The sequence below is a fragment of the Lissotriton vulgaris genome, chromosome 3_2 (assembly GCF_964263255.1).
Source record: "Lissotriton vulgaris chromosome 3_2, aLisVul1.2, whole genome shotgun sequence".
Lineage (NCBI taxonomy): Eukaryota > Metazoa > Chordata > Amphibia > Caudata > Salamandridae > Lissotriton > Lissotriton vulgaris.
Genome location: NC_141690.1, coordinates 1,243,770 through 1,261,450, shown reverse-complemented (window position 1 = coordinate 1,261,450; position 17,681 = coordinate 1,243,770). Strand labels below are relative to the sequence as shown.

General features: G+C 42.2%; 1 protein-coding gene across 11 annotated transcripts in view; it reads right to left on the bottom strand.

Annotated features, from left to right (window-relative positions):
- The window catches only part of APBB2 (amyloid beta precursor protein binding family B member 2), a 973,994-nt gene that overhangs the window by 51,259 nt on the left and 905,054 nt on the right, over positions 1-17,681 (bottom strand). For 8 of the 11 annotated variants that reach the window (XM_086963922.1, XM_086963917.1, XM_086963923.1 and 5 more), the window contains one exon: positions 4,187-4,270. In XM_086963922.1, the coding sequence (XP_086820048.1) occupies positions 4,187-4,270 (84 nt within the window). The remainder of the gene's footprint in view (positions 1-4,186; positions 4,271-17,681) is intronic. The other 3 variants (XM_086963921.1, XM_086963925.1, XM_086963928.1) reach the window with 1 other exon arrangement.

Genomic DNA, 17,681 nt, shown 5'->3' with positions numbered 1-17,681 from the left:
TGGACACATCCCAATCCGGCTTCCGCAGCAATCACAGCACCGAGACAGCCCTCATCTCCGCCACTGACGACATCAGGACCATATTGGACAAGGGCGATACCGCGGCCCTCATCCTCCTGGACCTCTTGGTCGCTTTCGACACTGTCTGCCACCACACCCTGCGCACACGCCTCCACGACGCAGGGATCCGAGGCAAAGTTCTGGACTGGATCACCTCCCTCCTCACTGGCAGAACCCAGAGAGTCCGCCTCCCTGTACCGATCCAAAGCCACCACAGTCACCTACGGCGTACCCAAAGGATCATCCCTCAGCCCTACACGTTTTAACATCAACATAACACCCCTCGCCAACATCGTCCGAGCAGACCACCTCAACATCGTCTCGTACGCCGACGGCATGTAGCTGATCCTCTCCCTTAAACACTCAGCCATCGCCAAATCCAACCTCCACGTGGGAATGAAGGCCTTCGCAGAATGGATGAAAACCAGCTGCCTGAAACTGAACTCGGACAAGACTGAGGTCCTCATTCTCTGCTCCACCTCCTCCGCATGGGACGACTCCTGGTGGCCGACCGTGCTGGGAGCTGCCACCGACACACACAAACCACGCATGCAATCTGGGGTTTATCCTGGACTCAACGCTCGCCATGACCCAGCAAGTCAACGCCGTCTCCTCCTCCTGCTGCTTCAACACCCTCCGAATGCTCTGCAAGATCTACAGATGGATCCCCACCAAAAGCAGAACAGCCACCCAGGCACTCATCAGCAGCAGGCTGGACTACGGCAACGGCCTCTACGCAGGAACCCCAGCTACACTCCAGAAGAGACTCCAGCGCATACAGGACGCCTCCGCACGCCTCAACCACTGACTTCCCCGCCAAAGCAACATCACCACCCAACTACGAGACCTGCATTGGCTCCCGGTCAACAAGAGGATCACTTTCAAACTCCTAACCCACGTGCACAAAGCACTCCAAAACTCCAGACCAGCATACCTCAACGAACCACTGTCCTTCTACACCCGGAATCGCCAGCTGCGCTCCACCGACCTCGCCTTCGCCAGTGCCCCACGCATCTGCCGAACGACCACTGGCAGCAGATCCTTCTCCCACCTCGCCGCAAAGACATGGAATACCCTACCCGCCTTTCTATGTAAGACCTAGGACCTGCTGACCTTCAGGAGACGCCTCAAGACAAGGCTGTTCGACCAGTATCTTCCACTCCCAGCCCCCGCCCTCAGCGCCATGAGACCCTCACGGGTGAGTAGTGCACTCTACAAATGTTTTGATTGATTGATCAGCCATGATAGCTGGACTCCAGTGGCATGGAGAGCATGGGACCCACGTCAGGGCATACCTGTCCAACTCGGGGTGACATAAGTGCCCAGACGTGGGTCCCTTGCTCACTTTGCCACTGGATTCAAGCTAGCCTGGCTGATGAAGGATGTTACCCAGAAACCGGTCCCAGGATGCTTGTTCCTGGTTCAGGGAAGACCTGGCTTGGCAGTTCGGGCTGGACTGTTCCCATGAGGCACAGGGTCAAGACTGATTTGCAATATGGCTGGGTCTGAACTGAGGTGGCGAAGTGAGCAAAAGAATAATGATGGATTCAACCCAGATCTGTGACTAGGGGGTGAGTGTCAAGTTTAGCACTCCTTTGCTGCTCTGCTTGCATAGCGCCTGGATTTCCTCGTTTTGGTAGCTGCTACACTCTAACATCCCATTATTCATTCATTCATATTGATGGTAAGCACAGAGACAATGTTGCTGTGTCGAATAAATATTTATTTAATTGTACTCATCTGCAAGCTAATTGTTTTAGCATGGGGTAGTTCATTTTCGATGTAATGCACGTTATGAATTTGATTATTCAGAACCAATTAAAATAAATAGGAGATATGATATAGAACTTAACAGGGTAACTAAACAGCATGCCTTGGTCGCTTTTGGTTGTGTACACCGGTTTACAGCGAGCAAACAGTATGTAACAAGAGATGGTCTACTAAAAGCAATGGACCTAGTCCTGTGGGGTCAGCAACACACTGGAAGAATTGCTCAAGTGCTAATTTTCTTGGGTATGGTTTGTTCAAACTTGTTTGCTAACATTGCCTGCCATTTGCCTTCTGAGCATCACACCGCTCTTCTCGGGAGGCCATCTCCTTTGCCATCTCTCACAGCGCGCTGAACGGACGCTTGCTTGTCATTTTCGATTGGTCTACCTGTTACATGTACTTTGTAATGCGATGCTTTACTATGCTTCTTGGCTCAATAAAATACATTTAAAACTAAAAACAGAAATGCAGTGCAAATAAAAGCCCTTAATAGTCGCTGAAGAACACCCAGTGTGAAGCAGAACGGAGACTCTTTGGGTCAGGGCTGCATCAGAGATTGCATTAATGGAGGTAATGGGAACCTGAAGAGTGTGACAAGTGATTGTGTTTGAGACAGAATTTGAACGGATTGAAAAGGTGAGATTGCAAGCTAGGCCCTTTGAGTTCTCTTTAAAGAGAAAATCATGTAATTATGCCAGTCTGCACATTTAGAGGGCTGAAACTAAGCAACCCAGAAGTGCAATGCATTCCAGATGTAGAGCGACTTTACAAGAAGGGCCATAAGCGCCACCAGAAAATACCTTGAACATTTCAGCCATCTGTCACATTGCTCCAAGGTGCCCATAATTGTGAAGAGCAGTCAGGTGGTAGCAATACGAGTACGGAAAAGACTAATGTGAGAACAAGTGTTTCAAGTGTATGAAACATGTTACATGATTACCTTCACTACATCCTTTGTAAGGGTAATCATTTGTCGCCTTTTGGCCACTGAATCAAGTACAAGTGGCCAAGATTGACCTGATCAGACCACACCTAAAAAGAAGTGCATGAGCCACCTTGCTAAATGAAGGACAGCCTCCCTAACTGGGAACCTTCCATTAAATAAACTAAATTGAATACCCTAGGGTCCCGTGCAAACATTTGCAAATTGTATGTGCCAAAACGTTTGAGATCTGATTTAAAATTAAAGTAGCGACTCAAGTGAGTAGATGCCCTGGGCCCCGAAACAGAACTCAAACTGAGTCTCCCCAAATCCAAGGCAACAACCACTCCTACTTTATTAAAAACTAATAAACCTCCTAAAATCTTAGCATGCTTTTGTTTTGAAGGACCACACAACTAGCAATGGCCCTGTGCAGTTGAACCAACAATTGAGTACTTCAATATCCAACATGGCAATACATTAAAAAAAGTTATCAGTAATATTGATTTTGCAGCGTGATACCTTTTAATAGATTCACATAAGGCTGCGACCAGTATTATCTGTGTAAAAGCAATGCAGCAAATAAGCTGAAGATGGTGCTGATGATTAGGGCACTGTGTAGCACCAGTAAACATCATAACGGTGCTTCGTCGTGACAGAAACGGCCGTGCTCACTGTCCACAATGTTTAACTTCACAGAAAAATTAGTCATCTTTCCAAATCAGCCACAAAATGGCAGCACGTACTCAATAAAAGATTCACGTAGCGAACATTGGGAACAGCAGTCGTAATAATATCGTTCATGGAGCAGAAAATCTCTCCCGAAAAAGAATTTAACATAATGTGTTCTATGAAAAGGCATTTCAGGAAATCCGTATTTAAATGAGTCTAAAGTAAACTGCATGGGGTCAATTCACAAATGCATTTACAAGTATGTGAAGTGGTACCCCAGGAATACTGCTTTAAGTACTTATCAATACTTTTTGAATAAGCCCTAAAATGCCCATCTCCCCAGAGGGCACAGTCCTTTCCCTTTAAACTAAGAGCGTTTGAATATTGCATGAATATTCCCATTTTAGATTTCTGGACGCATAGTAAAAAATGCATTTATGAGTTCGTGAAATAATATACAAGAGTACTCATAAATGCCATTGTGAATTGACCCCTGAATATTTTCTCGACATCTGCAATTTTAACTATAAGGGCTATGTCATAACATTACAGAAATAATGTCAGAACTTAAGCAAGACATATTCAAGTCACTTTCAGTCTCCTAAAGTCGTCTTCTCCTATTTTCACAGGGGGTTTATGATTTATTCTAAACATGGGCATGTTAAGTCGCAATGATCATCACACAGAAAGTGCAATCGATTAAGACAGTGCAGTGCAGGATAACAGCATGTGCAATAGTAAGTACAAAAGTATATTTCTTACCAATTGGTTTTGCTACAGGAAGCATGCCCAGATATTGCACATGAAACTTCTGCACCAGCTCAGTCTTTGGTGTTGGGAATTCTACTGCATAGAAAAACAAACCCATTTCCTTTTATGAACATTGTCAACAGCAAAATATTTCCGATTTGTGAGTGCACTGATACTTAGCAGACACACTAGAGGAATATACATATAATATTAAATATAGCTAAGTGAAAATGCGTTGTTCTTGAACACGGATGACAATAGCTGACACCCTTCAACGATACATTTATTGAGCCCTGCAGAATAACTGGAAAAAGGATTGGAAAGTCAAATGCAATGTAATCTTTTCAAGGTTAAAAAAATGTTAGAGCAAAAATGTATGTGATACAAATTCCGATGAGTTCATACATTGGCTACAGGGAAATCAACCAAATCTAAATTGACTTCGTTATAATCTTGGCAAACAGTTCAATTCTGGGCAGCTCACTTTATCCACACCTGTCTCTACTGTAAACATGTCTAATGTAAAAGTAAAAATAAACTGTCAGCTGTTTAGTTGCCTCCATCCTTCTCTCCATTTCATCATGGATTCTATAAGTAATTCTCAACTAGATCACAAACACCATATGTTCAGCACCTCATCTCCGAGATAGTCCTGCTAGAATACACCAGTTACTCCACTCTGAAGCTAGGTCCTCAAACTATTGGGCTTAAAGATATTTGGTGGATCACCTCTATGAAATTTACTACCACTCTCTAGAGATTCAAACTGAATTTCTTGTTGTTTCGGCAAAACCTTACAACACACCTCTTGTTTTCAGCCTGTAGAATGTGTACACAGTAGTAAGTATACCTAATCAAACCATTGCTTCATGCATATTTCTAGAAGTTGCTCTTATGTGGGACAAATTCCTCAACCCAGTTTACTGACCTTTAGCGCCAGGGATTTCCCCATCAATCACAACTGCAAGGTACATTTTTTGAAGTTGACATTGTGAGGCCTAACCTCCATGCCAGTCTAATCTTGTGATTGCATAGTGAATATTATGCAGACCTGCTTCTCATCTCTTTCCATGCCTTGCGTTACGTTCCCTGCATGTCACCTCCAACTCTAGGGCTCTGAGGCAGTACATATGCAGCGATTCACAAAAACGCTTAGATGAAGAAGATTAACAATTACAGAAAAAACCTTAAGACTTCTCTGCAATCTGGATTACTGTAACGCCTCAACCCAAACTTCAGTCGTCCTCATTAACCAAGAGGCTGTGAGAGAAGCCATGTTGTTAGAGGTAAATAACTCCACCTTTGTGTTGGAGACTAGAGAAAGCGACTATGATCTTGGAGTCCTGAAGTTTAAATTAGACCCTTCTAAAGTGTGGTCGCCAGATATAGTTTTGCTAATACATATTCAGGTGGAGACTGCGGGCTAAACTGAAAACGGTGTACTTCATTCAGATAATGCTGCCTGCTATTACCAAACCTCACCAAACACAGCTCTGTATGTGCTTCATAATGCAGTGAGAAGCCCTGATGAAGATGGGTCTGTGAGCTCTAGGTACTCTACGCGTTCAGCTAGTGAATTCAATTGTATCACTGAACCCCTTAAGATATTTCAGCTACTGATGGAAGATGACAATTCAGCTTGGGTGGTCCTGAACTAAACATCCTTCCTTTTAAATAATTGTCAAAAACAACAAAGCAGATAGCCATCCTGATGTTTTAACATAGTTTGTCCGACTGAAACATCAGATTTCATTTTGATATACCCACTCCCCTGTAGCCACACTACATCAAAGCAACATAATACATTGACTATATCCTATTATGTGGGGTGGATTGGTAACTGGTGTAAGACATGGAGGTGATAAATCAGCCAGACGGTGATCATGAACCCTTGATTAGAACAATGGAAATACATGCTTTTGTCATTGGTATCAATCTTCATGGTTCCCATGCTACTATGGTAAAGTTAAGGGCAGCCAAGAAGTCATTTAAAACCACACACTTCCCACACAAGTTTGAGAAGTGATGAGTGTGTACTCCATAGAAGATCACAAAGATTCTTATCTGGAATAATATCCGTTCTTTCAAGTCTGTTTACAGAGGACAGGACTATTTCTAGTTGCAGAATAACATCTTTATTTTTGGCTGTCCATGTTCCACAAAAAATAATAAAGATGTTATTCTCAAACCTGTATTTCTACATGAAGCCCAAGAGGTCCAGAGCTTCGAGTGTCTCTCCATTCTCCTATAAAAAGCTGCTTATCAAAGCGTTGTTTAAGCCTTAGAATACTTGGACCTTTTCCACTTTGCCGGCACTTCCCACACAAGCAACTTTTAACACCCCACACCGGCCCTCATAATATACCATTACTGCGTGAATCCCTTGTGGAAAGATTAGAACCTTTAGTCACCAAGCCTGCAATAGCAGAAATACCGCACAGGATCCCTCTGCATTGGTATGACCAGGAGTTCAAAGGAAAAGGGAAAACTCTGCTTAGTTATAATGGGGCGGAAGGACACCATGCACGAAGTACATAGGGAATATAAACTGTAGATGGGCAATAAGAACCAGCCACAGGCGGAAAAGCAGTGAAGGAGTTGCAAGAACCTGCTACGAGCAGAGATTCTGAAAACTTCTGGCAAATAATCTCTTAAAGTAATGAGGACAGCATACACTGCTGTGAGGTGTACATGAATGAGCATACCTGGCACATCCATTTTTCTGTATTGTACAATACAAGGAATTATTTGCAGCAGGTTGTTAAAGTATCGTCTCCTAACAAGATCGGTTAGGTAAAATTGATTTACTTACCTTAAATTACATTTTAAGTTGTGATCCATTTACAAAAATCCTTGTAGGTAAAATCCCCACGCAGCTACATAAGCATAGCTCTCATTTTGGAGATTTTATATTTTGGTTCTTACCAACGGTGTTTTTGCATGTAGCTGAAATAAAGGTTTCTTGGCTTGGGGCCCGAAAAAATTCCAGTCTTAAAGTAGCCATATAACACAGTTTGAATGTACCTTAAAACTGCATTAGACAATATTCCCAGGCTCTATGGGGACCCTTCAGAGAGCTGACTTCTCTGTGGGTTTGTTAAGTTTTATAATCAAGTTGCACATGGAGAATTACGCAAAAAAGAGATGGGAACAAAGTGTTGCGACAACAACATCCTTTCAAGATAAACAGGGTGTTACACAAGGGTGTGTGTTGGCCCTGGCCCTTTTTATTTTGTACAACACCAGTGTTGTGGCACATATGGAGAACTGTAATAATGATGCACTTTCAGTGGGATAGCCAATAATAGTGATCTTGTTCGCTGATGTCACTTTATTAGTATCCCACACTCCCATAAGAATGTATTATTTGCTAAATTGCTTTTCAGAACACAATCTTCTAGCTGGACTAAAAAAAATCATACATCAAAACGAAGTTCCCGGTATAGAAGCCACACAAATGGTATACAGATAAGCTGTATCTCAATAATTGTTTGAAAGTGTTTCAGACACCTGGCTCGGATACTAGCAGAAGAACTCGCCAGAGGTAACACCTAGTTAATGCAGCGAGCTAGGGCTGCTGCTATTTTCATTTGGAAATTAATGAGTGGAGCTGGTTCTCCGCCCTTTAAGCATATAAGACTCAGGTGTGACTGGCAGCCTCCTACATTTCTCAACTTTGGGGTTCCTCAAATGTCTCTATTCTACAGAAGATAGAACCCAGATCCGTAAAACATATTTCATGCTTATTCTGGACTACCCTAAATGTACCTCTACTACTCTATATGGGTTTCAGGAATTCTGAATCATCCAATGTAGACCTGAAGCCCCTTCTTCACTGGGTAGGAACATTAGACAGTGATGAGCTGGGTGATAAGTTCCCATATAGGAATTTCTAGGCTTGAAGGTACTGAAGAACGCCAATGGTTTGAGGATGAACAAGATCTCCTATAAGAACTATTACTAGGCATTATTTGGCACTCTGGATTGGATAAAGAGTGGTACAAAAGAGAAGGCCAGGAGAGTTACTGGGATCTTCCCCTTACTTCATTTGTAAAAGAATGAAGACTCGTGCCCAAAGCTCTGTTCAGATGCCCGCAGGTGGTGCTATTAAAGGTTAGCGTGCCAAATGCTTAGTCTTGAATCCACCTCTTGCAGGTTCTTTTTCATTCCTGCTTTCTCCCTTTGTAGCAGTTTTTCTGTGTTTTGCCTTCCTCCTTTGTCTCCATTGTATCTTTTCCCCTCTCTTGCTATTGGTCAACATCTGATGAGGGACAATAAGCGCCGCTCTCCAAAAATGAGTGGATGTCGGCCCCACCAACAAACAATGGCTCAAATTAAGCACTGGCTGCCATCACTGTAGGGAAGGTAATAGTCGGAAGCCCTTTCCTTTTCGACAGCCCAAGCTACCTTGCCCCTAGAAAGAAATCGCTGACTCTAGAACGGAGGAATAAAAGAATTCAAATCTACCTTAACTCGTTTAGAATCTGCAAGTCAGAAACTCCAATGACAATGGCGTTTACTGTTCCCATATTCTTGCATTCTGCATGACTAACCGGATAGAAATTAAAGAGTTTGTACCAGAACCTATGGTAAACACTGTAATGCTACCAGAAGCTTAAATAGTTTTAACAAGTCATTTTAAGTTAATCCCACATCGGTTTGATTCCATATCAGTAGATTTTACATAGAGTTTGAGGGGGTAGATCTTAGGATATCTTACACTGGTGGTACCTTGATAACAAACATATAGACCACAATGGGCTGCTATATAGTACAAAAAATCCCTTGTCCAGCCGGGCAGGGAATGTTTATTCAGGTAATAATTTGTCTTAATGTACGAATAAACCAAGTAACCAAAGACATCAAGGTTACTGTAAGGCACAGTCCTGTGCCATACATGAAGGAGGAAGTGAAGGAGGACAGTGAGTGCAAACAATATCAGGCAAACAAAGTGAGCTATCAGGCCACTGACACAAATTGCAATTAACAGTGTATCCTGGAGTGAATCAACCACACGCTAATACAATAAATTTTAAATATGGGACTCTCTTAAAGCAGTCGACGGACGTTTCGATCCCAAGCTCAATTATACAGGGATCATCTTCAGGACTTTCATAATCAAAACTTTTGCCTGAATATAACCTTTTAACATAAAACCGCCTGTTATGGAAAAATAGAAAGGAAAAAACAAAACAGAAATATAATCAGTGATTAAAAAAGACATGTACAGTTTTTGCTCTCCAGTTACTGTATTCGGAATCGCAGTGCATTACGTGTGCATTCCGTGCAATTCATGTGAAGAATCTATTATTGACCGTTTGGTGGTATCGCAAGGTATTTCTTTTTGGTGTGACCTATACTTCTTAGGAGAGGTGAGGTCGAGGTGGTGGCGTGGTGGCCGTGTTGGGAAATAAGCCACGAGTGAGTTGTGATTTTTAATAAATAACGATGGGAGTGTAGCTTAGTCAGGGGAGGTGTCTAGCATGCGCTGTAAGTAACACATACCAGAATTGTATCTGTTAATGGGGTTTTTGTCCGTTGGATGTCTTCAATAGTTAGGGCGATAGCACGACATCCTGTTAGCAAAAAATGAGAGAGCCTTCTTGTTACTTATATCATTAATTTCTCAGTTACAACAGGGACTGGCATATGGATCAAACATTTACCATGTTTAGAAGTTGAATTCCGAGCTGGACTTCAGATAAACGCAGCAAGGATGAGGTTCTGGTTGTGGCGCCAATTTTTTCGAGTCTGGTTGGACTGTAAGGACAGAATTAGAGCCATAGTGAGAAGGGTGTTTTCACGTTGGCTGTTAGCGAAGTGGCTATTCTAAATGGACTTTTACCTTGGAATCTAGTTCCTCGGGATTTGTAATAATTGTCCCAGTGTTTTTGCGCTTTAGAAAGATTTTCTGCACAAAAATTACTTCAATAAGAGGGTCTGAAAAATTAAAATGAGTCAAATAAAATGGTGCTAAGTTACAAGTAAATTAAATTACATTTCTATGCATATACAAGATGCAACTGTGCTGATGTATGGTAGGTATTATTTAAAGCCCTCATTCGGTATATTCTGATCTCCCTTTTCAATTACGGAGTTTCGATCTAAAACTGGGGTGGAAAAAGGCGGGAGTGAGACAAGATTTGGTCTATACTTATTTTTAAGTTATAGGTACCGTGGGCGTTACGAAAAAGCATACTTAGCTGCAGTGGAGGTAGTTCCTACTGCGGTTCGATAATCAGCGCTGGTATCCTTCGTTAGGGCCAGAAAATGAAGGGTCCGCTGTAGTGAAAAGAATGTCGATCTTAGCGGGAAATATGCTACCTGTATACTCTTTCTAGAGAGTAGTCAGAGGCTTACCTAGAGGTACCGGTAACTTTTCGTGCGCCGATGGCGCGTTGTGCTCAGCAGGATTCCTTCCGTGTTGGAAGATGAGTCACTGCTTATTGGGCAATACATGGATCACGTGTGTATGGAGAGATACTGAGTCACGAAGACATCCAACGGACAAAAACCCCATTAACAGATACAATTCTGATATGTGTTACTTACAGCGCATGCTAGACACCTTCCCTGACTAAGCTACACTCCCATCGTTATTTATTAAAAATCACAACTCACTCGTGGCTTATTTCCCAACACGGCCAAAACGCCACCACCTCGACCTCAACTCTCCTAAGAAGTATAGGTCACACCAAAAAGAAATACCTCGAGATACCACCAAACGGTCAATAATAGATTCTTCACATGAATTGCACGGAATGCACAGCGATTCCGAATACAGTAACTGGAGAGCAAAAACTGTACATGTCTTTTTTAATCACTGATTATATTTCTGTTTTGTTTTTTCCTTTCTATTTTTCCATAACAGGCGGTTTTATGTTAAAAGGTTATATTCAGGCAAAAGTTTTGATTATGAAAGTCCTGAAGATGATCCCTGTATAATTGAGCTTGGGATCGAAACGTCCGTCGACTGCTTTAAGAGTGTCCCATATTTAAAATTTATTGTATTAGCGTGTGGTTGATTCACTCCAGGATACACTGTTAATTGCAATTTGTGTCAGTGGCCTGATAGCTCACTTTGTTTGCCTGATATTGTTTGCACTCACTGTCCTCCTTCACTTCCTCCATGTATGGCACAGGACTGTGCCTTACAGTAACCTTGATGTCTTTGGTTACTTGGTTTATTCGTACATTAAGACAAATTATTACCTGAATAAACATTCCCTGCCCGGCTGGACAAGGGATTTTTTGTACTATATAGCAGCCCATTGTGGTCTATATATTATTTTGCTAAAATTATTCTTTTTATGCTGGGGACCACTTGTTTTCCTTGAAATACTTGATACCCATGGTCCCAGGCCATTTATTGGGTTCCCCTTGTTTTCTCAAAAAAGACCTTGATAACAAACGGCCAGGGCCATTAGTGCAATATTAGCCATAATATTAGGTTGTACTCCAGTTGTCTACTAGACAGCAAGAGGAATTCACCGACCAGTGAATCAACTTTTATTTGATAAAATATATGCACTATACAAGAGACTGTAGAATAACTGATGTTTTTAAATACACAATTAATTAGATGTAGAAATTATTCTATTGTTGATGTATGTATTGTTGGGTTTATGAAGGGTTGGTGGATTCAACCAAAAGAAACGTATTCTCCACCCAACATATTTCACTGGTTACTGTTCAACTTGGCTTTACACAAACACACAAACTAAAATCTTCCTATAAATGCACGTTAAACAACAGCAAATGTAAGCTATTATGTTTTGAGTAAAATATTATAAATAAATACAAAGACATTAACGTAACGCATTTAATTATGCTACTAGTGTGACTCTGCAGCGCACTGCATAAAATACATTGGTATTTGGTTTCTTTGTGAAACATACCTCATCACAACATGGGAACTCATATGCATAACACACTAATAAAACTCAACAGGGTTTGTTTCCCTTTGGTTTTATGTGAGACAGTCTTGTTATGTTACAAATCACAAACCTATTCCTTTATGCACTTCAGTAACTTTTCAGTGGGTTAAATTGTACAAGTATAGCAGAGCACCTATATTTTTCAGCCATTTGCTTTCCAAATGCAGCAAAAGCTACAAATGCACATCTTTGTGAGTCGGTTTTGCTTCCTATATATATCGGTAAGGACCATCTAGATAGCGGAGGTCGCATTTGACAATGTACAGAATATATGGTAATGTGTTAGTGTCAATTCATATTCAGGAACTTTGGGAGCCAATATAAACACACCTAAAAATGAAAAATAAAGAAAGGCGAGTACATCAAAAGAAAAGACACACACACACACACACACCTATGTAACATAGTATACGGTTGGATTAGTGTAACTGCACAATCTTACAGAGTGCGATTGTTGATGTCTGCAGCTTGTTTTGTAAGCATGGTTAAAAGTGATTTCTTCTCTAAGTTTTCTTTTAAAAAGGCTTTCTTTTAATGCCAATGCTGTTCAAAAGCCTCCACACTGATGTACAGAGTAATTAGCAGTCTGTACCAATTTCCTCAATGTCGTTGTCTCCAGCGTTCCTTGTCCAAATAAAAGGGTTGCCATGGACACGCCTATCATCTCTACCCTCTGCTTCCCGTCTGCTGCTGTCCACTGACCACAGGGACAAGAGGCAAGTAGAACGAACTATTCGAAGTGGAGAAGAAGCTGATAGGCCTGTGGGGAGGAGGGTGCCTGGAAAAGCATCTCTCTATAACAGCGCCTCCCAAACTGGAGGTTGGTCGTGGGTGGCGAAAAATTCAAGCAACAAATACAGATACAGTGCTTAATTTGTAAAAAAAAAAAAAATGAAGTGCCGGGCTATAAATGCTGCCAAGGAGGCTACAGCTCACTTCTACTTCCGGTGTACCCAACTTTCAAGACCCGCACTGCCTCAATCTCTATCCTGTAACCATGCTGTGCTGTCTGTCCCATAAGACATGCATTTTACTTCTTTACCTACACCACCAGATGAGTGCGAAAACAAAATGTACACCGTTTGAAACAGCTTTTTTAAAATCTATAAATCAGTGCAGTCTGACTGGGTTTGTTGCAGGTCAGGAGGCTGCTTGAGCACAGCAGGTCATGTCACTGCTAGTGCTGCCTGTAATTAGTTTGGTCCAGTTTTGACGACGGCATAGGCATCCTTTGCTCAGCTTGCTGTGACCCAGCCTGCTACAGCAAAAGCACTGTCCCCAACCGTAATGCTGCAATGCCTGTGAGACGTGAGTATGGCTGTTGCCCCTACTGGGCTCAAGCACACTCAGCAATTAGCATGCTTGGAGGCAGCGCACGGAAACTGCAGATGACTCCATAGCGCACAAAAGTTGCAGTGGGCCACAGCCACATCAAGCAAGTTGAGGATAGTAGCAATGCAGGGCCGCAGGCCCCCACTACAATTATCCTAAGGGAGGCTTAGGCCCAGGCAGTGGCAGGGTGCAGCAGACTCGGGGGAATAGAATGCAAACCATTTGTTAGTGATGACTTCTTGAATTCTTTACAGGCGTGACGACATCATCACTAAAGTGATGATACAGAATCATGCCTGCCTGAAAAGATGTATGCCTCCCTATGAAAACATGCCAGCCCGTCACATGCAAGGTATATGGTTTTTTTATTTTAAATTGGGCAATTAATATTGAGTCCATCACCTGCAGGACCAGAAATTGTAGCCCCGGCCCTGTGAAAGAAGTGCCGGTGCAGAGCACCTGCTCAAATTAAGCACTGTACAGATATCTTTACATTCTGTATTTATTTTGCCACATCTGCTCTGCTTTAAAGCCAGAGGTCAAATGTCAGGCTATATCTTATGACAAATTGCTGCTTATATTTTTTTTAATCATGAGCATTGGTGTTTACAAACTCCTCTCAGTTTGCAGTCAAAGAAAGTAAAGTGAAATATGAGACAGTCTTGCTGGGGTACAGCTGGTGTGAAAGCAGTTACGAAAGCAAAATGCAGTACTTGTTTTCGTAATCCTGAAGTGTGATGGAAAGAAAGAATTCAATGGGATCAAAACAAATCAAGACGCTTTACTTGGCAATGCACAAATGATACATATTCACTGAAACCCTATTTCCACACATTATTATTTGTACATAACATAGTTTTAGCAGTAAAACTTTGCACATTTTGCGGAATTATCAACGAAACATGTGCTGTCTATAAATGACGCTGTACTACATTGCTTTAGCTACATTTTAAATCGCCTGCCCCATGCCCAGCAAAGCTCGATGGGTTGCAAAGTGTGTTCCTCTATGAATCACGGGTCTAAAAGGTTGGGACGCTCTGCTCTAGACACCACTGAGGGGGCGATGCCATCACTGAAAACGGTTCTGTGTACCATGTCGAATAAACAAGTCCCCTCCGTGGGAAGCACTTACCTTATCGGCTTCATAAGAAAACAACCTGCAGCTCACCCTGGGATTACACTTTTATGGTCATTATTTTTTTCTAACAGAGAAAACTGAAGCATTTGATGGCGTTTCTCTATCCTTTCAACCAAACAGGCACTTCTTGCGTTATTTTTTCTTATGCAAGAACACTTTTCTCTTTGTTGATACAAGAAAATGAATAAGCATTTATTCTGACCTCGAGTTATTGACAGGTATTTGGAAGTGGATAAATATGCAAGTGTTCAGACTGTAGTGTCTTTTTGAAACCAGTTACTCAGCCACAACTCTATATTGACTAGAGAGTTTATTTAGTGCTCAAAAGTACTTACATTGCATTTCAGCGCTGTGATTACAAATTTCAATGCAGCCTAGGGGTGGTCTTGAGCAGTTTTCTAAAGCTGCTACGAGACCTCGGGGACAGGTTTGCCCATTACACTGCATCTGCACCTCCTTTCAGGAGACACATACTTTCCAAGGCGCGGACAATGCTTGGGTCACCTGCTGAAAGTGTAATGCCGAAAATTCACATTTCATTATTTCACTATCAGACCTGAGCGACAGTTGCACATAGCTGGAAAGAGTCGTGCTCGAAGTTAGTGACAGTAAAATAACAAGCATTTGCAATGCAAAAGGGCTCGCAGTTGCAAGCGTTTAAGCTATTGGCATTGTTAATGACAATGCCTTTTATTGATGTTACAAAAAAAATACATAAACAAAAGGCATTGTCATTTACAATGCCAATAGCTCAAACTTTCGCAAATGTGAGACCTAGTGCATTGCAAATGCTCGTTACTAATTAGGATGATTAGTCATAGTCTAACAAGCATATCGCAGAGGAACTGAATCACAAACAAAAATAAGTTCCAAGCTGCACACTATATGAAATAAAGCTAAGTTGCGAGTCACAAATAAGAACAACCATTAGCATAGCAAATAGGTCTCGCCTTTGGGATCTTATAAGTGCTTAGCCAGGCAACAGTTAATGTGGTTGCACCAAGGATATTGTGCTGCATAACTAAACACTTATAAGGTCCCAAAGGCAGGCCAATGCTTGTTCTCAAAAGGTGTGCACAAGTAGGCTAGGTCTGTCAAGTGCCGAACAGCAGTGTAGCAAGGTGGCCATGGAAAATGACCCCTGTGAGTGCTGTTGGAAGTAGTAAAATACAGCAATTTTCAGGATTCAATGGACCCTTCAGGGCTCAGGGCCCTGGTGCCACTGCACCTGCTGCACAAATGGTAGCTACGCCTCTGGTGCAGTAATGAATGAACTACAGTATTTCACTTTGAGGCGTATATGGGCTGTTGATAGTAAAATAGACTTTTTGTGCTTTCATGCACGACAACATGATTGGTTACTGAATAAGGTTTTCAATAATAACTAATGAATATTTATGATTGTTTAATACACCTTTAGATTGTTTATAGTGAGGACACCTTTTGTATGAATGCTAATTAAAATGATACAGTGCTAAGCTATTCGTGTCATATAAGTTGTTTCACCGCCAATGGTCTAATGAAATCTTAATCGACCTTGCCCTGGCAGAATTAATCTACTAGTGGTGTTTTTTCCTTGTATTGAAGCTTAAAAGAGGGAGCCAAGTTTTGCCTGTCTGATTCGCTCTCAAAACATCATCACAACCCCTGCATTACTTTTGCGGGGAAATGCTGAGTGCACACTGCCAGATATGGTTGGTATTCATAACTCCTTGATCAAGTGGAAGCGCTCTTTTCATAACATGCCTGCGGCTTCGGTGACGTTGCAACAGACAGTCAGTCAACAAACAAGCGGGGTACAAAGTGGCGTGCGTGCTGCAAAGGGGCGGGAGATTGAGATGCGTTACTCAACAACGGCAGGCTGAGAAAGTGAAACTCACTGTGGAAATAACGGCATTATATTGCGTTAAGCTTCCTTTTAAACAGATGCTTTTTACATCAAACCTAATTTCCGCACTCTTGGAAATGTATTATAGCAGGGTCTAGGAGTAGCATTTCTACTCATTGTGGGACCGGTCAAGCTGTAATAAACAATATCTGTGTGTGGTTAGACAAACATTTTATTTCTCACAAAACAAACGGCGTCAGTGTTCATGCTCTTCCTGCGGAGACCATGAAAAATTTTATTTGGTGCGGCTCGTCAGCATGTAGATGGAGCATAACTGCTGGTAATTTTAAACTGCGAGGCTGTGCTAGTGGCAGAATGTGCGTACAACAAAACATTTGTGTTTGTGAGTGTATGTAACAGGCGCGTGCAATTGGCGCTGAAAGCAAAACAAACAAGAGCTGAAACAAAAGCAAAAGTTAATTAACGAGTACTTGCGCGCCCGCAGGCTGCTCTTTTACAAAGCACATACTAGTGCTTGTGGCTCGCTGCTGCGAACTCCTGCAAGCTGTATGCCACCACAAGCACGAGTATGTGCTTTGAAAAACAGCTGAACGACGGCTAAAGGTCTCCTATGCAGCGCATGTGCACTGCGTAAGAGAGACCTAAAAAAGGGAGAGTGGACGTCACACTAATATTGGGCTCAAAGTAACTAAGTATGTTTGAGCAAAAATGATTTTTAAATATAACAACAACCAAAAAAATATATGTATACACAACTCTTCCACTAGCATATTTAGTTTAACAATGTTCTGACCTGTGCCCTGTGGAGGATCACAGATCCTGACTCTTCCTCCTCCCCCTCGTCCATGGCCAGGCTGCGATCCTGAAGGTGATGAAGGCGGGTCTTAGGCAGCTGCTGGAGCACGGACTGCAACTTGAGGAGAAGTAGTGCTCTGTGTGCTGCAGAGGCTGGAGGACAGTTTAACGAAGGCCGAGAGCACATTAAAAAGTTATAGCGCAACATCCATAAAGCGGGAGCTGCACTGAGTTATTAAAAAAAGTTTTGGCAAGCTGTGCATACCCGCCCAGCCACCAAAGTTACTGCTAAAAAAAGTAAACAAATTGAAGGGAAAAAAAGTTACATTGTGCCCGAGCCATAAATATGAAGAACAAGCACTGGTGAGACACGACCAAAGCCTCTCAGAGAAGGAGGGCGCGAGCGTGAGGCAAGGGCACAACAGGTGCATGACGAGCTACAGATAACGAGTCTGG